Source organism: Formica exsecta, unplaced genomic scaffold (genome assembly GCF_003651465.1).
Source record: "Formica exsecta isolate Colony F162 unplaced genomic scaffold, ASM365146v1 scaffold363, whole genome shotgun sequence".
In the NCBI taxonomy this organism is placed as follows: Eukaryota; Metazoa; Arthropoda; class Insecta; order Hymenoptera; family Formicidae; genus Formica; species Formica exsecta.
Genome location: NW_021850877.1, coordinates 1,011,562 through 1,036,386, shown reverse-complemented (window position 1 = coordinate 1,036,386; position 24,825 = coordinate 1,011,562). Strand labels below are relative to the sequence as shown.

General features: G+C 35.8%; 4 protein-coding genes and 1 long non-coding RNA gene across 5 annotated transcripts in view; 2 read left to right on the top strand and 3 right to left on the bottom strand.

Annotated features, from left to right (window-relative positions):
- The first annotated feature begins 337 nt into the window (after positions 1-337).
- Positions 338-5,124, top strand: LOC115239060 (DNA-directed RNA polymerase II subunit RPB2). Its single transcript, XM_029813386.1, has 7 exons — positions 338-497; positions 641-2,576; positions 2,649-2,871; positions 2,963-3,424; positions 3,527-3,869; positions 3,950-4,208; positions 4,291-5,124. The coding sequence occupies exons 1-7, from the start codon at positions 470-472 to the stop codon at positions 4,574-4,576; spliced, it is 3,537 nt and encodes a 1,178-aa protein (XP_029669246.1). The 5' UTR covers positions 338-469; the 3' UTR covers positions 4,577-5,124.
- Positions 4,757-7,168, bottom strand: LOC115239066 (E3 ubiquitin-protein ligase TM129). The gene is made up of 7 exons (XM_029813395.1): positions 6,953-7,168; positions 6,594-6,859; positions 6,240-6,489; positions 5,957-6,146; positions 5,690-5,884; positions 5,446-5,591; positions 4,757-5,346 (listed from the first exon to the last, which is right to left on the bottom strand). The coding sequence occupies exons 2-7, from the start codon at positions 6,793-6,795 to the stop codon at positions 5,223-5,225; spliced, it is 1,107 nt and encodes a 368-aa protein (XP_029669255.1). The 5' UTR covers positions 6,796-6,859; positions 6,953-7,168; the 3' UTR covers positions 4,757-5,222.
- A 2,305-nt stretch (positions 7,169-9,473) lies between these two features.
- Positions 9,474-12,865, top strand: LOC115239063 (tubulin alpha-1 chain-like). Its single transcript, XM_029813390.1, has 3 exons — positions 9,474-9,672; positions 11,068-11,290; positions 11,395-12,865. Exons 1-3 carry the CDS (start codon positions 9,670-9,672, stop codon positions 12,519-12,521), a joined length of 1,353 nt encoding a protein of 450 aa, XP_029669250.1. The 5' UTR covers positions 9,474-9,669; the 3' UTR covers positions 12,522-12,865.
- Positions 12,866-15,118: 2,253 nt separating this feature from the next.
- LOC115239071 lies at positions 15,119-16,964 on the bottom strand. Its single transcript, XR_003884583.1, has 2 exons — positions 16,152-16,964; positions 15,119-15,531 (listed from the first exon to the last, which is right to left on the bottom strand). It is a non-coding gene; the product is annotated as an uncharacterized LOC115239071 (long non-coding RNA).
- A 3-nt stretch (positions 16,965-16,967) lies between these two features.
- LOC115239069 overlaps positions 16,968-24,825 on the bottom strand; it is an 11,131-nt gene continuing 3,273 nt past the window's right edge. The window contains 7 exon segments of the mRNA XM_029813401.1: positions 16,968-17,039; positions 17,286-21,067; positions 22,050-22,121; positions 22,262-22,399; positions 22,544-22,739; positions 22,984-23,076; positions 23,200-23,313. Of these exon segments, the coding sequence (XP_029669261.1) occupies positions 18,420-21,067; positions 22,050-22,121; positions 22,262-22,399; positions 22,544-22,739; positions 22,984-23,076; positions 23,200-23,313 (3,261 nt within the window). The 3' untranslated portion in view covers positions 16,968-17,039; positions 17,286-18,419.

Here is a 24,825-nt window from a genome sequence, read left to right as displayed (position 1 = left end):
AAAATTCCTAAAATTGTAGAACTTTTAAGAAAATTATTTTATGTGTGCGCAAGCGGCGTGTGTAAAATTAGTGCAAAAAGATGTCAATTTTAAAATTGTGTGTTATATATGCATCGAGTGTTTTCCAGTAAGGTAGAAATTCTATAATCGGAGTTATGCCATCAAGGGGTCTCTTGTAATTGGTCCGCCATTTTTCATCTCGTCATGGCGCAACTCTGATTAGAGAATTTCTATCCTGTCGACTCTCGACTTACAGAGGGCGTTAGAAGAGTTATCGCTGGATTCGATAAATAGCTTCAATCTATAGTATTTCACAGTCCCGGATTCTCTTCTGTCCTGTTTAGTGCACCTGCACCCTGTACTGTAGTACTAATGCAGTACTTTCAAGTTGTTTTTACATTTGTATGTACGTTGCTATAAGTTGCTTATACGTTAAATTAGGCTCGTACAAAGATTATCTTTGTCAAAAATGAGCAATATATTTGCTATCGAGGACGGTAAGTGAATTCAAACGATAAGATTAAGGATATACAGATAATTAAGAAAAAGAAACGTATATATAAGTGCCTTTTCATTTACCTATAATTTACCGGTTAAAATCTGTAATTTATAATTTCTAATTCATTTTTTTCTATTTTAGATCAATATGATGATGAGGATGCGGAAGAAATTTCGTCGAAACTTTGGCAAGAAGCCTGTTGGATTCTTATTAACGCGTATTTTGATGAGAAGGGACTTGTACGACAGCAATTAGATAGTTTCGACGAGTTCATCGAAATGTCTGTTCAACGCATAGTAGAAGATTCACCACAAATTGATTTGCAAGCAGAAGCACAACATACTACAGGCGAAATAGAAAATCCTGTGAGACATTTATTGAAATTTGAACAAATTTATTTATCCAAGCCGACTCATTGGGAGAAAGATGGTGCTCCATCTCCTATGATGCCTAATGAAGCCAGACTGAGAAATTTAACATATTCTGCGCCATTGTATGTAGACATTACTAAAACTATCGTAAAGGATGGCGAGGATCCTGTTGAAACGCAGCATCAGAAGACATTTATTGGCAAAATACCAATTATGTTAAGATCAAAATATTGCTTGCTCGCTGGCTTATCTGATCGTGATTTAACGGAATTAAATGAATGCCCGTTAGATCCCGGTGGATATTTTATTATTAATGGTTCAGAAAAGGTTCTTATTGCTCAAGAGAAAATGGCAACAAATACTGTTTATGTATTCAGTATGAAAGATGGTAAATATGCTTACAAGGCGGAAATCAGATCGTGTTTGGAACATAGTTCGCGACCTACTTCAACTTTATGGATTAATATGATGGCTAAGAGTGGTGCTAGTATTAAAAAGTCTGCTATAGGTCAACGCATCATCGCCATCATTCCATACATCAAACAAGAAATACCTATAATGGTAGTCTTTCGAGCTCTTGGATTTGTAGCTGACCGCGATATCCTCGAACATATTATTTACGATTTCGACGATCCGGAAATGATGGAAATGGTCAAGCCATCTTTAGATGAAGCTTTTGTTATACAGGAACAAAATGTGGCCTTGAATTTTATCGGTACGAGAGGTGCCAAGCCGGGCGTAACTAAGGAAAAGCGGATTAAGTACGCTAGAGAAATTTTACAAAAGGAGATGCTGCCGCATGTTGGCATAAGCGATTTTTGTGAAACTAAAAAGGCTTATTTCCTTGGTTACATGGTACACAGATTATTATCAGCGTCTTTAGGACGAAGAGAATTAGACGATCGTGATCATTACGGCAATAAGAGATTGGATTTGGCCGGGCCTCTGTTAGCGTTTTTATTTCGTGGGTTATTTAAAAATCTAATGAAAGAAGTACGTTTGTATGCACAGAAATTTATAGATCGGGGAAAAGATTTTAATCTCGAACTGGCTATTAAGACGAAAATTATCACTGACGGTCTAAGATATTCGCTTGCTACGGGAAATTGGGGCGATCAGAAGAAAGCGCATCAGGCAAGAGCGGGCGTATCACAAGTGTTGAATAGATTGACTTTCGCATCGACGTTATCGCACTTGAGGCGAGTAAACTCTCCTATTGGAAGAGACGGTAAACTTGCCAAACCACGTCAATTACACAATACATTGTGGGGTATGCTTTGCCCCGCGGAAACTCCCGAGGGTGCTGCTGTAGGATTGGTGAAAAATTTAGCTTTGATGGCGTACATAAGCGTCGGTTCGCAGCCTTCTCCTATTCTTGAATTCTTGGAGGAATGGTCCATGGAGAATCTCGAAGAAATAGCACCGAGCGCTATCGCCGATGCTACGAAGATATTTGTAAATGGATGCTGGGTCGGCATTCACAGAGATCCGGATCAATTAATGGCTACTTTACGCAAATTGAGAAGACAGATGGACATTATCGTGTCAGAAGTATCCATGATTCGTGATATCAGAGATCGTGAAATAAGAATATACACAGATGCTGGAAGGATTAGTAGGCCTTTGCTCATAGTGGAAGGACAGAACCTGTTATTGAAAAAGAGACACATTGATATGTTGAAAGAAAGAGATTATAATAACGACGGGTGAGCGCTCGGTATGATTCATTTGCTTTTTAATTGGTGCAACAATGCGCATTAATTTATCTTATGTTACAGCTGGCAAGAATTAGTAGGTAGCGGTGTAGTAGAATATATAGACACACTGGAAGAAGAAACTGTTATGATAGCCATGTCACCTGATGATCTTAAACAGGACAAAGAATATGCATATTGTACAACGTACACGCACTGTGAAATTCATCCAGCGATGATCTTGGGCGTGTGCGCTTCCATTATACCATTCCCCGATCATAATCAAAGTCCTAGAAATACTTATCAGGTATCTAATCCGATTCGTTATATATATATTTTCCTTTGACCTTTCCTGTTTGCGGAATATAATATGTAAAAGCGGCTATATCATTTTTCAGAGCGCTATGGGTAAACAAGCTATGGGTGTATATATAACAAATTTTCACGTGCGCATGGATACTTTAGCTCACGTACTGTATTATCCTCATAAACCTCTGGTCACGACGAGATCCATGGAATATCTTAGGTTCCGTGAATTACCAGCGGGTATCAATAGTATCGTCGCGATCTTGTGTTACACGGGATATAATCAAGAAGATAGCGTTATTTTGAATGCGAGCGCTGTCGAAAGAGGCTTCTTTAGATCGGTGTTTTATCGCTCTTATAAGGAAGCTGAGTCGAAAAAAATTGGCGATCAGGAAGAACAATTTGAAAAACCTTCACGTTTAACTTGCCAAGGAATGCGTAATGCTATATACGATAAATTGGATGACGACGGAATCATTGCTCCTGGTATTCGAGTATCGGGCGATGATGTAATTATAGGAAAAACAATTACTTTGCCAGAAACAGACGACGAGGTAAATTGATTATCTCCTTTAATAACAAATATTGTATTATTTGATTAATATATATAAAGATAATAAAGTAATATTTTATCTCTTTTTCGTCAATGCTTTCAGTTAGATAGTACGACGAAACGTTTTACAAAACGGGACGCTTCGACTTTCTTGCGAAACAGTGAGACTGGCATAGTCGATCAAGTAATGTTGACGTTGAACAGTGAAGGATATAAATTTTGCAAAATTCGAGTACGCAGCGTACGTATTCCACAAATTGGTGATAAATTTGCGTCGCGTCACGGACAAAAGGGTACATGCGGCATTCAGTATAGGCAAGAAGATATGCCGTTCTCATGCGAGGGTCTTACCCCTGATATTATTATTAACCCCCATGCTATTCCTTCACGTATGACTATCGGTCACTTGATAGAGTGCATACAGGGAAAAGTGTCTGCCAACAAAGGTAATACAGTTTTCATTTCAGTTAAAAATAAGGTATTCTAAGATATATCATATATATATGATTTTAATGTATATTTTTAGGAGAGATTGGTGATGCTACCCCATTTAATGATGCCGTAAATGTGCAAAAGATTTCTACACTTCTACAAGAATATGGTTACCAGTTGCGAGGAAATGAAGTGATGTACAATGGACACACAGGTCGCAAGATTAATGCGCAAGTCTTTTTAGGACCGACGTATTACCAACGCTTGAAGCACATGGTAGACGATAAAATTCATAGTAGAGCGAGAGGACCTGTGCAAATTTTAGTTAGACAACCTATGGAGGGTCGAGCAAGGTAATTTTGCGCGTTATATAATCTCTAATATAATTAACTATACTGTTGTATACGAATATTTAGTGCTCACATATTTGTATAGGGATGGAGGACTTCGTTTCGGAGAGATGGAACGGGATTGTCAAATTTCTCACGGTGCGGCACAATTTTTGCGAGAACGTCTCTTTGAAGTGTCAGATCCGTATCGAATTCATATCTGTAATTTCTGTGGCTTAATTGCCATAGCAAATTTACGAAACAATACCTTTGAATGTAAAGGATGTAAAAACAAGACACAGATTTCCCAAATTAGACTACCATATGCAGCAAAGTTGCTCTTCCAGGAGCTCATGGCAATGAATATTGCACCCAGACTTATGATACATTGATACTTTTGGTTTATTCTATATATAAATTAAATGTCTTTGATTATATACAGATTGTGCACAATGTTGTGTAATAAAATAGGTGGATTAATCGGTAAATAATTTTTCATATATTTTTAGCAAGATGTTACGATCAAGAAGTATTTATTAATAATAAAATAACAATATAATAATATTTTGTCATATATTAAACTTTTTATATTTTAGATTTTTGCGAAAGTTTTTTGTGATATTTCGTTAGTTATTAATGTGTTACATGTATGAAGCATTGACTTGTATTCTTGATATTAATCAACTGCAGACTACAATTTGATTGTGCGATAATTGATACTAAAGATATCTATACACATACAATATAAAGGCACGCACTCACATACATGCATATCTTCATATAATAAAAAGAAAGTACATTATATATGTATATGATATATATACATATATTTTTTTCAATTATGTCTTTACTGTATGAACAAGAGTCTCAAAAGTCACAAATGTCTCAAAAGATGTAGTCTCTAAATATATCTGCATAAAATATGCATGGAAACTGTTAATTTAATGTGTTATTCTGTTGAAAATTATCTCCAAAAAGAAAAAAGATATTGTATAACATGAAAGCTTTATGATAATCCAATATAACATTATTGAAACATTAATGATTCAAAGTTCTTACGTGACATACGTCTAAGATACAGAATTTTGCTCTGCAGACAGGACAAGTACACTTGGAGGACAACCATGTTTCTGGTGCATTCTCATCTTGTCTCGAAGCAAACCTGCTTAAATAATGAGGTTTATTAAGAATATATTTTATCTGCATGATTTAGCATAAATAAGAATAATTGCAAATAATAACAGAAATAAAAGATATTAACCATTTTGCCATACATTCTATACACCACATTGGACGGCAGTAACATGTCGTACAGCCGTCAGAGTCTCTATTTTCGGCGCTGTTGCATAATCTGTTCAATTTTATATTTGAGGATGTTTGCATGCATCCAATACATTGATCCAATTCCTATTATATATATATATATACGAATGAATAACAAGACGAATTTCAAAAGAAGGAATTAAAATAATTGAACTGGTAACAGCCGCGCCAAAATTTGATACCTGGGCAGTATCATAGAATGGATTTCTATTAACTTCCTCTTTGAAAGTATCAATAAATCTGTCGAGCAAAGTTCTGTGAAACTTTATATTTTGCAGTACAGTAATTGGTCGCGAAACTTTATCTTGCAGATCCTTAAAATCCAATGCATTTAATCTTATATCGAACGCTTCTGCCATTGCCCGTGTGGGTTTTACCTGCAAAATCATGCACATAAGATTCTATCAATTTAAACATCTAATTTATATATGATATTATTATTATTATACCTGTATATTGATGAATTGAACTTGATCTCTCGTTGTTGGTGACATCAAGTGCGTATCGCTCTTATTCACAATTAGAGTTGCATCGCTTTGATGTGCCACTTGTAATTTATAAGGCGTAATTTTAATAATCCAATTGTCCGTTGTTACAGTACGAGTTACGCTACTTGTGACAATAACAATTTTATCTACTCTAAAATAAAATTGTATTATTTTCGTATAAATCAAGGTATTTACAATGCCATTTAGAAATCAATAAATAAGACAGTATTTTTTTGGACTGAACCTTCGATATTCTACATTAATGTCAGAGGCAACGGACATCCATGACATATTATTATTACTATAGACAGAAAGATTTTGCGCTATCGGATGCGTGGCCCAATCATGTGCAGACCATTCAAAGACCTTATTCAACATATAAAGCGGACCGATCGTGAAGCAAAGAACGACCAATAGTCCAAAGAAATTTCCACCAGCTAGGAACAATCTCGCGGCGTCTACATGACCGAAGAAAATTAATCCTAAAATGTAGCCTGAGGAAAAGGAAAAAAAAGAAGATCACATATACGAATCTGTGAAAACTTAAAACAATAGAAACAAGACAATTGAATCTAAGATAAAAACATGCTTATATTACCTAAAGGGAGCATGGAGTGTACGAGTAACGTAACTACGCTTCTTCTAATATGATACTGTATAAAAAACTCATTCTCGCTACCGAGCCAACCAGCGAAAATGTCTTTCACGGTCAGCCCAGCCGAGACGAACTCCGTTGGCGGATAGACGATACATCCGGACATCAAGAGATAAAATAAAGTGTAGAAAATTAAAGCGGACATTGCTTTTTCATTTAGGAAGAGACCTCCAACAGCCAGTGTGGACGGCGATCTATCTAGAGATGCACTGCAATATATATTTCGTAAATTCTTTTAGTATACAATTCTTTTCCTGTCTTTCTTAAACTGAAAGCGTAATAATAACACGACGATAGGTTACATTCAGTGTATTCCTTTACAGCATGTCGAGAAGACCACTACAGTCCACGGAATTCAATGGCTGATATGACCAATTCAGCCTAGGATAAGCTGATAAAAAATTTCTAACTCTATTTTACAAATTGGATATATATACATATATATCCGTTTGTTTATATTATATTAAGATTCTATATGCATATTTCCATCGATAATTATAGGTTAGACTGAACCTAGTCTCATGCTGATAATATCGTAAACTTAGTTATCGACATCTCGAGTCCAAATTTATCTACGATTGTAAAATAGTTTTAAAAAATTCCACCAGGTCAGACATGCAGACGGTGCATATTATATCAGTTGTAAAATGTATATATTATTTGGAAAAAACGCTTTCAAGCATTTTATATATATGCAAAGAAGACGATACTAGTATTTAGCGTAGCTTCTGTATCCTATAAGTAAGAATAAGGCTGCGTTCCGATATTCACTGCCAGTATTAAAAATCTATAGTGCACGTGACGTAAACTATAGATTTTCAATACTGGCAATGAATATCGGAACGCAGCCTCAATAACATCTATCAGTTCCAATATATATAGTTTTTATACATTGAATATCACATCACAGTGATAAAACTATAGAAAACATTCAAAAAGTAATATAGGACTATAGTTTGCCTAAAAGAATTTTCCAATGTTTGAAAAGATTATATTATTTCTCAGGTAACATTTTCACAAAATGTTATTTACAAAATATTTTGTTAAAGCATTCAGAGACAATACACATAAACATAACATTTTAAAATGTTGAGCTAACGTTTTTTTTACTTACTGTATATATGGGAGAAAGGGGAAGGGGGAAGAGGATTGTAATAAATTTTATTATTTTAATTTATTATCACAAAACAATGAATATAGGATTATTGATTTTATATAAATAATAAATCGTTAGACATTATTCTTAGCGTTCTTAAAATAATATCAAAATATCGTTCCAGGTTGTACTACGGTTGTACGCGCTCTAACAAAATATATGGTGAAACTGCCTATTCGAAGGTTCGTTACACGATTACGGGAAATTACGCGATTCCTGCCGCGGCCTACTCTCCATTGAGAATACGAACGTCGCCAGTTTCCCCGGCCTTATAAGGATACTCACTGCACCTACATCCATCACCCATGTGTTTCGCTCCATGCTCGCTCGATTGAACTGACGATAAATAGACAATGCATACACTTCAATTTATCTATAGTAAAGGTAGCTAATATATATCAAATCGAAAAAACGAATATTTGATAAATCTTTTATTATAAAGACTTGGAATCATTCAAATTCTTTTATTATTGAATATCGTATATTTTACTTAAACCTATTGTTTTATTATGAAAAAGAAAGCGAAGCTAAAAGTCGATCATTGATTCATCTCCTTTGCCTTTATTCCTCTTTAAGAATATAAGTCGTATTTCCGTATATATTGCGTTTGTAAGTTGTAAATAATTTGCAAATATATAAAGATTTAAAAGTGCTACATATATTACTTTCTAATATGATTAATTAGATTTTTATATAAAATATTATCATAAATTATTTATCTCTTTAAAATTACACATTAACTTTTTCACTTCAAAATAAACTAATAAATAATTCAATTCAATTACATTTACTATCTTATCTATTATATTATCTTATCTGTTTTACTCTATCTCATCGCAATAAATTTTTGATGAAAAATATGACTGAAATATGATAATAATATTTACTAAATATACTGCCGATCTGATGCTGATGATTCGCATCGCACACACACAGTTCCAATATTATATTTTATTTTTTGTAAAATAATCGGTCATTCAAAGGATACAATAGAAACATCATAAGAACACGGCGGCTATTCTAGGACGGAAACGTACATACGTATATACGTTTATACGTTTATACATACATACGTACATACGTAAATACGTGCATACGTGGCGCGTATATATACGTTTAATAGCTATAGAGTTCGTTACTCTCCACGATATTTGCGGTACGTTCGGAAACAGCACCCGAGCATCGTTCTATCTTTGTTCAACTTTTAGAAAAAAACAAAGATAGAACGACGCTCGTGTGCACACGGGTGATGTTTCCGAACGCAGCCTTGCAGTACCGTGTTCTCTAAAATTGTCTCGCTCGTTTAAATAGTTTTAGAGAGATTTGTGAAAATCCTTTTGATTAATTTTTTGTGCCTTTTTTCCAGAAAACGTACAAAAATAAACCGAAGAAAAATAAATCACAACGTACAAATGCAGGAATATTGCGTGACGTGGAAGATATGACGTCCAAAGATACCTAAGTCAAATCAAATCTAAATACAACCAGTATACATATAAACGACATATTTGCGACGTTCTTGCGTTGTTCTATCGCTAATTAAAATTGCAAAAAAAGTAATTGAACTTTATAACATTCACATGATTACGTCAATTGCAAATATGATTGCGTAATCCTACTCCTACGTAGCCGGATGCGAAGCGTGACGAGTATCATTGATGGGCAGTGTGCTCTTGGAACAACAAGCGTAAATCGGGTACAAACCGAGGCTATAAAAGACCGTCGTTTCCGACTTGCCCGGCTCAGTAAGTTAAGATCGTTCGAAGGAGCTCCATCGCCAGCTTCGTTCAAACGGCTATTGAAAGCATATTAAAGATTAACGGAAAAAACCTTCGTCCCGCAATTCGATAAACGTCTCTCAAGATGGTAAGAGAATCCATTTCTAATATATAATATATATATAAAATGGTTGCTTTCCATTTACATCAAACTCAGATAATTCTCACTTGTGACGTCATAATTCAGTTGAATGCACGTTCCTTTTGATGCTAGCAAGTAAGATTCGAGACCGTGTGCAGAAACCACGTAAAAATTCAGTTGAATCTTACTTGCTAGCATCAAAAGGAACGTGCATTCAACTGAGTTATGATGTCACAAGTGAGAATTATCTGAGTTTTGATGTAAATGGAAAGCAACTTAGACAGAGAGGTTTGTTATCACCCTAAAACATACAAGGATGGAGAATTCGAAAAAGACTGCAAAACGCGTAGTCGTTGAAAATTCTAAAATTCAAAGGAGCAGAAAAGAAAGGAACGGAAAAAGACAATCAAGAGGAGACAAAAAGTACAGCACAAGCACTTGTATATATACTTGAAGAATATGCAGAGAAAACCGCTTAGTAGCAATCGAATGTGATTGGTTCTTACTTTTAGAACCAACGAATCAACGTCAAGTGTTGACAAGACGATAACTGAGCGCTTTCTCTGCTGAACGCGGCCATTGGTAGATTTATCGACACGCATTCACGTAGAATCTTTAAAAGCGTGCTTCCCGAACGCAGCCATCATCAGCTGATTAGTGATTAGTAGTTGCTTTCCATTTACATCAAAACTCAGATAATTCTCACTTGTGACGTCATAATTCAGTTGAATGCACGTTCCTTTTGATGCTAGCAAGTGAGATTCAACTGAGTTTTTACGTGGTTTCTGCACACGATCAAAACCGTGTGCTTTAGCGAGTCGTCTAATAGACTCACATTAAAAGTGAGGTTATGAATCTGCATTGTTATGTGATAGCTTTGTTACCGAAATAAGCAGGTCAATGATATTTTCTATAAATGAAGAAAATATAAGAAAGTACAACTTTTATTATCATTGTTCGAGAAAAATAAGCTCAATTTAAGATTCTTATAAACTGGTCAAGGTCGCGATCCGTCTAGCGCTTCTCGTTTGGCGCAAGTAGCGACTGCGGACACATTTGCATTACGTTGTTGCTATTTTTAGAATAAAAAAACTCGCACGACGTAGTGCAACAAACATTTCGTCATGAAGAGTGATGCGTATTTAATTATCAGCAACGCAAAAAAAGCACGTGGCAATTTTGCCGAGCTTTTTCGGAACTAACAACTACATTCTATTTCCACTCGATCTATTATTTGTATAGTATTTTAGATGTACATATGTAACATTTCGTATTATATTTGGCACTATAGATATATTCTTTATTCGATAACGTTTTTAAAAAAATCTTTTAATAAAAAACAGATCAGACTCAAATTGGAATGCTGTCGCAATGCATCTTGTAACATTATTTTCTTTACAGCGTGAGTGCATATCCATACATGTAGGCCAAGCCGGAGTACAAATTGGAAATGCTTGCTGGGAGTTGTATTGCTTGGAACATGGTATTCAACCCGACGGACAAATGCCATCAGATAAGATTTTGGGTGGCAGTGATGACAGTTTCAATACCTTTTTTTGCGAAACCGGCGCTGGAAAGCATGTACCTCGAGCTGTATTCGTCGATCTCGAGCCCACCGTTGTGGGTAAGTGTTGTGCAATAAGTATAACAATATTATATTATTATTATTGTATGATTTAAGACACGGAGTGCGAAAAGTGAAATTGAAACTTTCCAATCTTCTTTTAGACGAGGTACGCACAGGCACGTATCGACAACTGTTCCATCCAGAGCAATTGATCACCGGCAAGGAGGACGCCGCCAACAATTACGCGCGCGGCCATTATACAATCGGCAAAGAGATAGTGGACCTGGTTCTGGATCGCGTTCGCAAATTGGCAGATCAATGCACGGGACTACAGGGTTTTCTGATCTTCCACTCGTTCGGCGGCGGCACCGGCTCCGGTTTCACATCCTTGCTGATGGAACGACTGTCGGTCGACTATGGTAAAAAATCGAAGCTCGAGTTTGCGATTTATCCGGCACCCCAGATCTCGACGGCCGTCGTCGAACCATACAACTCGATCCTCACAACGCACACCACCCTGGAGCACTCTGACTGCGCGTTTATGGTGGACAATGAGGCAATATTCGACATTTGCAGACGTAATTTGGACATCGAACGACCAACCTACACCAATCTGAATCGATTGATCGGTCAGATCGTATCCTCGATCACGGCTTCGCTGCGCTTCGACGGCGCACTCAATGTCGATTTAACGGAATTCCAGACGAATTTGGTACCCTACCCGAGAATTCATTTTCCTCTGGTCACCTATGCTCCCGTCATATCCGCGGAAAAAGCTTATCACGAACAGCTCTCAGTCGCCGAGATAACAAACGCCTGTTTTGAGCCGGCAAATCAGATGGTCAAGTGCGATCCGCGTCACGGAAAATACATGGCATGCTGCATGTTATACAGAGGTGACGTAGTACCAAAGGATGTTAATGCAGCGATCGCGACCATCAAGACCAAGCGCAGTATACAATTCGTCGATTGGTGCCCCACAGGATTTAAGGTTGGCATCAATTATCAGCCACCGACCGTAGTTCCCGGCGGGGATCTCGCCAAGGTCCAGCGCGCCGTATGCATGCTCTCCAATACGACGGCGATTGCTGAGGCTTGGGCGCGGCTCGATCACAAATTTGATCTCATGTACGCGAAGAGAGCCTTTGTGCATTGGTACGTCGGCGAGGGGATGGAGGAGGGCGAGTTCTCGGAGGCTCGAGAGGATCTCGCCGCCTTGGAGAAGGACTACGAAGAAGTCGGTATGGACTCCGTCGATGGCGAGGGAGAAGCTGCGGATGAATATTAAAAATTATCGATTCCCACTCTCTTCTATATGCTCTTATCATGATGCGCTCTTGCCTATTATTAATTATTTTTTTATCACTTTTATCCTTGCCTAGTATCCGGAACTCAAAGCAACCTACTACGGTAACTTTATTTTCTATTTCTGATTCAATCTTTTACGTATCTTGTGATATATAAAATTTTCGACAAGGAAATTGTATTTGCTTTGTTAAAATATCACTCGATTGCTTGAATAAACGCTATTAAGAGATGTATGTATAAGTACACATCTAAAAATATTTTCTCGTATATTTTGTAATATTATTTATATATTATATCAACCATTACAATAATAGATTGCATTAATATATACGTCTTCGATCGTACAGTTATTACCAATCATTACATAATACGCGAATACCATAAGGATGGGAAGAGAAGGTGAGAAAAAAAAAAGTGGAAAATGAGCGAATTTTTTCATAGACGTCTAGTCAGTATATAAAACATCATACAATCTCGCAATGAATCGTCATTTACAGAAAACGCGACTTGAATTCGATTAAATCACGAGCTCGCAATTTGTTATGCTGTAGGTATAATAACGATGATAATTGAGAGTTGACCTTAATAATATAATACTCTCTATTAATAGTAATATAATATTTTTAATAATAAAGAGCAAATAATAATAATAGCGAGAGTAAATAAATCATTAACACATTAATTTCACGATTCAATAAAACAATATAAAATAAAATATAACGTCAATATTGCCACCTCGCGTAAACATTGAAAAAACATTAAAAATTTTTAAAGCAATGTGCATGCGTGTATTTTATTTTTCATTGTCTTGTTATCTATTCGTCTAGTCTTTCTAGCCATCTCGAGTATGAATGATTTATAATCAGAACACACTCTCTCTGTCTCTCTCTTCTCTTCTCTGATAGAATAGTATACTATATCTTTAATACCTTATATCTCTCGGAGATCTATGTATAACACGAATCGCATTATACATAATCATACATAATCGTACGTTATTATACATATCTCATATATAGACAGTTTAACGCAGATTTTATTTGTACAAAATATATACGTTGTAAGCGATCGCGATCAATTATGAATAACGTAATCATTAGTGTTCAAATTATCAATTTGAACAACATTCCTCGATAGCTTCAACAAGCTAAATAAATACAGAGAAGAAAAACGTTTAATCGTTTCAATCGTAACTTTGAACGCTCTTTATAAAATTCTTTGTTTAATTAAAATTCTGAAAAAAATATTCTTATACTTAATCCGACTTGTTGAAGTTATTTCAAAAAACTGTTATTCAATCGCAAGTGACATGCAAATGATCAAAACAGATCAAAGAGAGAATCACTCCATTATCGTAAATACGATAAAGAATGAAACTGACATCTCTCGAATACTAATTGTTAGACTAATCGATTGGTAAAAGCATAAGGACACGTTTTTACATCAATGAGTAAGTGATTTCCTAATTAAAAAAGGAAAACAAAGGAAAAGAATCATACACCGTTCCAAGCTCTCTTTCTATATATATGATACAACAAATACTCATAACAAATTTCGATTAGAAATGTTAAAGCCATTTCGTCATGTCCAATATAAAAAAAAGTATCTGTCGAAAGCGCTTTATCTTGGTTCCACGCTGTGATCGATTTAAATTTTACCGTGGTCATATCTTTCTAATGAATATATATAAATTTACCGAAATCACGTTTTTAAAATTGATACAATATAAGCCGATGAATATTGCCGTGGGCTCTTGGCTTACTGTCAGCATTACATTTTTATCGAGTTATATTGACATCAGCACCAATTTCTAGTTTAAAAAAAGAAAAGGTTGTCGGCAACAAACGCGTAATCAACAAGAATATCAATACGGCACAAATTACTTTGCACAGGATATCGATCACGAAGACGAATACACCAATCTGGGACATCAGACGCGATTTTATTGTCAGGGATGCTTTTAATAGAGACACAGTTGCGTCTTTGCAGACGCGAGATCTATATCCCCGTGACAGTCTCTCGCATGCCAACATTAAATTTTAGAACACAGCCTTTCGCATGCATTTCTATATTTTTATTACGATAACGCTGACCGTATCGCCCAATGGAATCCATAAATCATTCGAAATATATTTCATATATCTTCCAATTAACATTCGCGCGCGTAAAGTTTGCGCTGTAAACTCTATTACATACCTCGCGCGTTCTGCGAAAGAAGATTAAATACCTTCCTCCTAATCTAAGATTACCAATGGTAATGAAAGAATAAAGATAGTTTTAAGATAGAGGGAAAAGTAGAAGCAAATTAGCAACGATGAGACCACAATATAGTAATAACGTCGACAACAATGACGAAGATGACTGTGACGATGAGAATGATGGCGATAATGATAATGACGATATAACGATGGTGACAATTGTAATGATAATAATAATGAAGATGACGACGGCGACGACGACGACGATGAAGGATAACGACAGCGACGACATCGACGATGAGCAGGAAGAGGACGACGAGGACGATGGCAACGGCAACTGTGTCGATATTGGCGAATAAAATAACGAAGACGGCAATGATGACGCCTCTCTATCTGTCTTCGTCGCAAAGTATGCATATGTAACTCTTTATTGCGTTACACACAAACGGGATAGGAGAGGCAAAATTAAATAGCGGATTAAATACATTAGCGCGCGACGCTTAACAAATTAAAAACGTAAAAACATTAACAGTACAATATAGTTTCCTTATCGTAGACGTAATGCGATGGCAGTCTTGAGTCCTGGAAAGATGCTGTGATTGTTGCTCATCCGCTTCGATTTTTCGCATATCCTCCTTCCTTCTCCTTTTTTTCATTCTTCCGCCATTCGTCTGTGCTTCGTTATTCGTCGAATATTTCGTCCTTTATTTTAAACCGAATTCGCTTCGATCTTGAGTTTAAACTTGTATTTTCGTTTTATTATTTACGATAAGCTTTTGCTTGTGGCAGTGTCTGCAAATATAGATTAGCTCAGCGTCAATAACATTCGGATCCTCCTTTCGCATGAGTTTCGTCAATCATTATACTCGAGAAACTCTATTCTTTCTAGATAATTGCGCGCGAATGCAATTCTATATCTGAAGAAACATGATTTTTGATTTTTATTGCATCGAATGCGAAATGAAATTTAGCACATCTAATTTAAAGAAAAAGGATGCTTCTTCCTACCTTCTATGATCAACAAATTAACCATCCTCGAGAGAAATGTCGGCTGAGATGATCAATTGAACGAGCGAACGAGTGAGTTGCCAAAATCCTTTTTATCATTTATTGAAGAAAAAAAAAATAATATTCAAAAATAAATGTCAGAAAAGTAGTCAAACGATTAAAATATTACTAATAAGAGCTTTAAACTCGTTCGGTCGATCTATAGATCGTAGATCGTAAAAAATGCTCTCTAGTATAAGCATACAAACGCTTATAAGAAAAATGCCGTTCAATAGATTTATAAATATATTTGCTCGACTTATCTAAAATATCCCTTGCGTATTGAATATCGATCAAAATCCATGGAATAAGAAGCAAAGAGTAAATCGAACTTGGATTCAATTATCTTGAACTCGCTTACATACCTGAGTTATAACTACCTACGCCTCGACCGACTTCTTCTTTTCTTTCTTCTTTTTAAGGAAAGAAGGCGTCCTAAGGCCCTTCTTCTTCTTCTTTTCCTTCTTTGGCGATTCCTCGCTAACGCTCACATCCTGCGACATGGAACCCTTAACACGGAAGGTCCCAACCGTAACCATAAACCTTTCTGCATGCACATGCATAAGTGTGCGCCGAATTTTCTCGCTAATCGTTCTATTAGCCAATTATAATTTGATTGCATGCAAACCAGGACATAATAGAAAAATTTGTAGAAGAGAATCTATGAAACGACTATATATGCTTGTGAACGAGCGATGTATCTATACGATAAAGATTAATATAAAGCGATGATTCGCTTAAATATCGGATACGCTGTATCTTAATTGTTATATTAATATTATAGAGAAAAAAATATTTTATATTTATTTTTACTGCGAAAACAGCGTTACCCAGATGTTTACGAATGTGTGAAATTTGTGAAAGCAGGACGATGTACTACATATGCGGAGATTTATATTCACTTTGTTTAAATCATGTTGACGTAAAGTACGATCGATTTCTTTCCTGACAAATCAATGATTCATTTCTCGTTTTGCCCTCCCCCCGTGATTTGAGATATATGTAATAACGTTGTTTAACCATACGTAACACAGAGACATGTCTGTATCTGTCATTGTCTCAAGATTAAAATCATATATATGCGTAAAACGTGTGAAAAATTAACGCAATATATCCGGTTCCCCGCATATGATGTATGATAGTACTGTACGATGATCTTGATATTAAAAGTATTGTGCGACAAACCTCCTTGCTACTTTGCGAGAAAGTACTGTGATGAGCGTCCGAGTGATCGCCATTTACGGTATTCTCTCCTAGAACACAAATATGGAATTATATGAAACTTAGATTCTCACAAATAAATTAAAATAAAATTATAATTAAATTCATGAGGCAGCGATCAAGTCTCTAGTCAGTACATCTTTTTGTAATAATTTGTAAGCCAAGGGATCGACATATCAATCACACCAAACTTAGGCAGCTGAAAATTACGTGTAATTATATTTTAAGATCAAGAGAAGCGAGAGAAAGAGAGATACACACACAGAGATATACTTTACCTTTTGAGAAATGACGATTTGTTGCCAAACGTATTCGTTCTTGGATTCGTTATAAAAAATCAATGTGTCCAAGCAAATAGCATCGATCATTCGTAGCTTGCAGGATGCGTGTATACCACCGAAATAGTAGCAGGTGTTAATGGTGAGGATTAATACACACACACAGATCCAAATGTATATATAAAGATGGGTATATAGAAAAAATTATAAAAAGTGTTATATGCAAACTTTTATATCATTAAACGTGCTTCAAAATTGTTACGATATTGTATAAATCATACAAGCATTCGCAATTTAAGTTAACTTAAATACAATATCGTTAGTAGAAAGCGACGAGTAAATATGTAACAATGTAATGTCGATTAAACTCATTAGGCAAAAAAATATCGAGAAAATAAATCAGAATATTAAAACAAATACATTAAATAATGAAACTCTTTGTCTTTAAGTCACAACTTGACTAAAAGAGAAAAAGAAAAGAAAAAAAAACTAAAATCTCAGGAAATGTTATATACATAAACGATACTAGTACTCTTATAAATGTTAATACTAATTCATATGTAGAAATTGTCAACATTTCCTTTTCCTATTCAGATATGTTTAAAGTTGATTGCGCAAAAAATGCGTTTTGTTCATACATAAAGAGATTCATAGAATTTGAAAAACTACAAAGGAAAAGAAAATTGTAGAACAAGAAATAATGAATAAGAAGCATTAAGAAATATTAAAATGTCTTCTTTTCTTCTTAACATCTAACGTTTGCGCGTTTACTCGTGCCGCTTTTACGATAGAATAAATCTTTTCGTTTATCAGCTTAAAATGTATGAAAACTTGACATGTTGATAAGCTAAATAAACGCGCGTACAAAGTGAAAAATTGACTGTACAAACTATTCAATATTATAAGAGATGCTCTTCAGATCTGATTAACGCTATAAAAAAAGCAAGAAATTTAGTTCATCGATTAATGTAATTAGAGTAACCGGCACTCAAGCTAAAATACTGTTGCAGCGGTTGTGCATATTGATAAATCAATCGTTGAAATTCTTTTTCCCCAAAAAAATTGGGAAAACAATTGTTTAGTAATTTGACAATCGCAAAATTAGGATAAAATATGATTTTCTAACAGGGTCAGCTACACGTTTAATGGTGAACTATCCGCGATAGCCTTTTCCAAGCGTATAAATTCATTAGTGTCGTACGAATAAGACATACAATCTATAGACGAGTTCAAGATATCGGGCAGTTCTTGAACATCGTTTGTCTCATCGTTATCAGAGATAATGATGGAGCTAACTTCGGAGATCGTGTAGGTTTCGTCGAGAGAAACAGATTGCTTCGTGGAATTTACTGTACTGTTCTCTTCGACAGCGTCGACAGAGCGGGTTTCCAGGTGATGCGACGTTTCGTCGTTGGCATTTTCTAAAACGAATGTCGTGTCGTGTGGAGTTTCGTCCAATTCCTCACTTATAGGCGTTAGACAATTTAATTTATCTCTTATCGATTCTTCATCCTTCTCTTGGCAATAATAGCATCGACCGCACGGCCACGTTTCCGTCTCTGATTTCGGCACAGTTACGTTCTCGCTATACCTCGTTTTATCGAGGATTCTATCAGTTTCGGTAGAACCGCGATCGTTGTCAATTGAATTTTCGTCAAATACCCGACAAGCGATATCAGGCAATGTATCGGTAGATTCGTCCGGCGAGATTTTGATAATACGAAAGTTTAATGCCAGAGTGCTCGGTTTCTCGATCGGTGACCTCTTCGCTATGGTGCAAAATTCGATTACGGCGGAAGATCTTGGATCCTCTTTCTCATGTATCGTCGTTTGATTATTATAACCGGCAAAATGTGGCGATAAATTTTCTAAGAAACCTTTCATTCGACAAATATTATCGATATCGTTGTTGATTACCGTCGAGACATCAGATACGGACGTGCGATCGGCAAATTCTGTGAGCGAATATTCGTAACAACAGCTATAGATAAATTGGCGTACGACGTCTTTTGCGACGTTGAGATCGTAAATAGAAGAATCGAGGAACAACAGAATGTAAACGGACTCGATAATCTCGGCGAGGATATGTTGCGCAATTTGCAGAGCGTCATTTGATGATGGCGCTTCTTCATCGGGGGCGGCGTTAAGATCGGCGATGATCTCGTTAGCAGACTCGTTAATACCATTGTGAAAAACTTCGCCATCGATATCCTCTAATTCGAGAACCGTGCAACTTGGTAGCTCGAGTATGTCGGAACCGCTCGCCGAATGTCTTTCAGATACTGAGTCGGAACTGCTATTATTGCTCGATATTGTTCTACGATCTTGTAGACACTGCGTGGATTTTATACATTCTGTTTTGGTCGTCGTTGGCTCTATCCATACATAATCGTCTAACGCGTCATCGTTATCGCTTCTCGTTGTATCGGATTGCCATTCCGACGATCGTTCCGCCAAGGTATCGTCGTTGCCGCTTTCCTCTTGAACCGCTGGTGGAGTTAGACTGTAAATGAGACTCATATTCGTGGAGTCTAGATTGTACTTGATGCAAGTGTCCGTGTCGGGTAACGCGTCCAGTTCTGTTTTCGACGAAGAAATATTTACGTCGATGCTCTCGACAATTTTTGTAATGTCGTTGCAATACGATTCGTATGTGTCGTCGATCTCCGCTTTGCTATTCGGCCAATTGCTTTCGCACATGGATTTTTCGATCCATGTGCAAATACTTTGTTTCTTTAATTCCGTCGCGTGACTGTTTATTCTTTTATTCATCGATGCTTCTTTATCCTCGCCGCATATGTAATGATCGGTGGAATGTTTATTGCAATTGTTGGAAGATAAATCGTTTAGCGATTGCAAGCTTTCTTCGTTATCGCTACTATCGCGTTGAAACGTCTTAGTACAGTCCTGCATCTTCGTCATTGTTCTTATTGTCGGTTTTGATGTACGTTGCTGCTGTTCCCCATTCGTTGCCTGAATCGTCAAATCTAAACAATCATTGCTCGATTTCTCGTTGTCTCTTTCTCGAATTGTCAAAGATTCCCTTTTTACAGAAGCATCCTTCTCATCAATCGTCATTACGTGATTCTCACGTTTTACTATCTCCTCGAATTGATCATCGTCATTCGTACAGAACGCGATGTCGCGAGAGCTCGGTTCTGTATCCTTCACATTGACTAGTTTAACGAAATCTGGTTGCGCAATATTCTCCCATTTCGTAGAATGCATCACAATATCGTCCGAATGCGTCTCGCCATTCATTTTCTCGATGCCTTCTCTTGTATCCCCATTTGTCAGGTATGTGTGGTACATTTTTACAGGATGAATACGTAATTTTTTACTCGCAGAGTCCACTATGGAATGTTGCTTAGATACGTTCTCTCCATTATTCGCACTCATCGTTCCCGTCTTCGAATCCGTTGCCGAGTTTTTTTGACGCCCGAGATCCTCGAAAAATTTTCGTCTCGCCTCGTAGCGAGACTTTGCGACAATCTCGTCCCGGACGATCGCGTTCGATTGCAATTTCATACTTTGCTTGCTAACGGACATTTTCGAATGTGTAATAAGAAGAGGTTTTTTACGTTCGGCAATTGTAGAGGTTCTAACGTTCTCCAAATGAAGGCTATCGTAAAGAGATTTGGAAAACCGCCGGCCGCAGTACACACGTTCGTTGCTCATGCTGCTGCAATTACTGCCTAGTTCGCAATCTGCAAACATTAATTACGTCCCAATAATATGTCTCAAACATAAATCCGGCAAATGATCGATTGGTGCCCGTCCATCTCGTTTTAGAGAAACGGAGAACGTTCACGGATACTCTGACATTCTATCCGCGAAGTCTTCGTCGTCGCTCGAAATAGGTATTTTTAGTGCTTTAGTTTTAGCTATCGCTATAATCAAAGCGCTACACCCACTTTTTTTCTGTGTATTTTTTACACTTGTATTTATGTTATAATTGCGCAAAAAAATACGCTATTTATTTATCTACCTTGAATAAAATTATTACTCACCGTCATTTACTTTACTGTACGTGATTATTACATGTGATTATATATTTGCGTTACACAAAAGAGAAAAAATTTTAGGAAGATCGTATAAAGAATAATTATCTTATCGTTAGTTTTATACAGAAATCGATGATGCTTCTTTCTTATCTCTTTCGCGTTAGTTTATTATTTAGAAAAAAGCCTAATAAATGATAGAAAACCACACCCTAAATTAGATAGAAACACGTGCGAGTTTCAAGGATTTTTGTAGCGTTTCACACACAGAAATAAAGAGAAAATAAAATTAAATAAAAAGTGTTTTAACGTGAACGATCGGTTATTGATGCAAGCATTAATGATCGTTATTTCGAGTGGCGGAAGGAGACGAGAGGGCTTTTAAGGCTTATACGTAGGCAAAAGCATAATAAATTTGATGACTTTGCATACGTATCTCTAGCAATAAGATTAGAATGAACATATTTGCTCAAGTTTACACACACACACACACACACACACACACACATATACAAACATGCTGTAATTTAATGATTTGTGGTAAATTGGTCGTAGAGATGCGAGTGTCATGTGCAAATTGTTGCAAATAAAAGCTATGGCCATGCATCGAGGTTAAATTAAAACAAATGTCTTTATATCGCGTAAAACATAACTCTATCCATTTCACTAACCATTCGTTGACCATTTACATAGATCGAATGGAAAAACATTCACTTGGAGTAAAATAAAAATAAAAATAAAAAAAAGAAGGGAAAAGACTTACCATCACTTAACACGACTTCGGGTTGACTCGGCACAGGCACTTGTTTCGTTTCTATTCGCAATACTCGGGGTTCTGTAGCAAAGGAGTATACACACGAGTGTAGTCGTTAATAACGTAGAAAATAAAAATCTATTGCTATAAAATGTAATAAAATGTGGTAGATTCCATGGTATATGTATGGAGACCCGTGAAGTAAAAATACATAAATTTACCGTCTCTACTCTCCTCCTCCGTTTCCGAAGTAACAGAAACCGGTGATTGAATAGGACTCTTGGCAGTGCTGGATTCATGCGTCGCACGACTGATGTTAAAGGACGACAAGGCCTCGGATTCTGATTGTGACTCATCGTCTATTTACAAAATAGGTAATATTAATGGCTCCAATAAATGTTTGGTAAACATTAAGTGATGACACAATAATTCTACGATACAGGATACAGATATAATGCATGCAAAGACAGAAAAGATTAAATTGGCTATTGAATGAAACTAACAAGGATCTCCTTTCTGTTTGCGTTCGATCTCTCTCTTGTATTGATCCAATTCTTGATCCGTGACGGCGTCAAAGGGATTTTTGGCATAGGGTGTCTTGTAGACCATTGCATTGTGTTGAAAACCACGCTGTATAATACCCTTACTAGCGGCTCCTACTAAAACTACTTGTTCTCCAGTACCACTAATTGTCGCGTCCTTATAAACAACGAGTATACAAGTTAAGGATGACAATTTTCTTCAGGAATTTAAAAATATAAAAAGAGATGCTATTGTATTGCAAATTTTACACTTGGGTATACATTTAAATTTGGATCGGGAAAATACTGTTTAATGGAAATGCTCTTTTTTTGGTGATTTTAATGCGTGTTAAATAGATTAAATCTATTCGAATTAATTCAAGTCGATTTTCAAAGATTTGACAATTATTAAACTTATGTACCTGCATTTTTTTAGCTTCCTCCCATGAAACACCTTCCAATATGTGGGATTGCGGACCAGCCGATATCTTGTCTGCTCGTCGATAATCTTTAATCTGTCAGGGAGATAAAAGCAAGTATCCAACTTGTACATTCCCATTTATGCAAATTCACTGATATAAGAAAGCAAAAACAAAGAGACAATAGAATATGATGCTAATGTAATTAGCAACACTTACCTGCTGTTGTATTTGTTTGAACTCCTTTGGGTTGGTATTCTTCGGTACAAACTGAAGAGCACCGTCTATCTTCACTGGTGTGCTGCTATGGGTAGGAGATCCGTCAGACACCCACTGCACACAAAACCAGAGCATTAGTTGACCCCCTTCAAACCATTGTAAGAAGCAATATTAACATAAGACTCTTGCATGCTATGTGTGCCTGCTGCATATTTGTCTCCTTTTTAAAATAGATTGTTCCATAATACAATTTAAACTGGGAAATAAATTCTCAATAGTATGATATTGCATTATAACATTATGTAGTTTGTGATAATTTATTTTTATACAAATCGTATATAAATCGATGTAATATTACATGTAATACTGCATAAAAATCAGCATCACAATTCAGAAATATGATAATATTAATTAATAATATACATATAACATTTCAAGGAAATAGAACAAAATTCGCGAAACACATAGGGTCATTTGATCTGGTTTTGTAAATGCAGTGGGATCAGTGTCATTAGGCCAGGGAGATCTTGATGACGAGATCAGGCACACATTCATACAGAGTCGTGAAACACTTGATACACTTTTATATATATTCTAGTTATATTATGATAAAAAAGTGTTTAAGATAAATGCATTTGTTAAATAAGATACAATTAAATCATTATTTTATTCTCGCCTCATGCAGTATTCAGATAAAATGGCATAAAACTCTAACGTGCTTCTATTTATAGATACACAAAACATTTAAAATCATTTTTGCTAGAGGATAATTCTGTACACAAATAGAATAGATGAACTAAAAATCATATAATTAGCGTCAATCGATATATTGTATGTAGGCACGATAATCTATACATAACTTTGCAATATATTATGAAAGACGCCAGGTTTATTAGTGTAGCATCATAGGCTATGAATAATGCTAATATAAAACACCATTAAAGTTGAAGTTTTATTAAAGTTGATATAATCATCCTCTTTAAACAGCACATATAACTTTATTTAAACATCAAGAAGCTACAGAAGAACAGTCGTTAATATCTTATATGTAAATATACTTATACTAACGATTGACTGGAATTCAACATGATAATATTTCATAACTTGTGTTTACGAAAATGTTAACCGCTCTCGTCCCTAGTCTTTCGTCTTACGCGTTTCATACTTAGCAGAAATATCTCTTCCTTTGTTAAACATTTTTTCACTGAGCTCTTTTATAATTTATAAAAATGAAATTATTCCTTTAGTTATGTATCAATGAAGCTTTGTTAAAACACAAACAAGTATACAATGAAAAAGATTGTACTGTCAGTCCCTGTAAAACATTTTTCAATCAACAATTAATTAAATTAAAAAATTATTTGATATTTGTTATTATGCAAAGCTTTAACATCTCTCTTTCTTTTATCATTTTATTTTAATATATTATTTGAAGGATGCACCAATAACAATTGGCTTTAATCTATACTTGTCATATCGTGAAACATTTATATCGCATGTAATGAAAATGTGTCCAATTAAAAATTGAATTATATAATAAATATTATTTCTTTTTGTTAATATTATGTTATAAATTTGACCAAAGCTTATATGCATAAATCACGTACGCAAATGCATACACATATA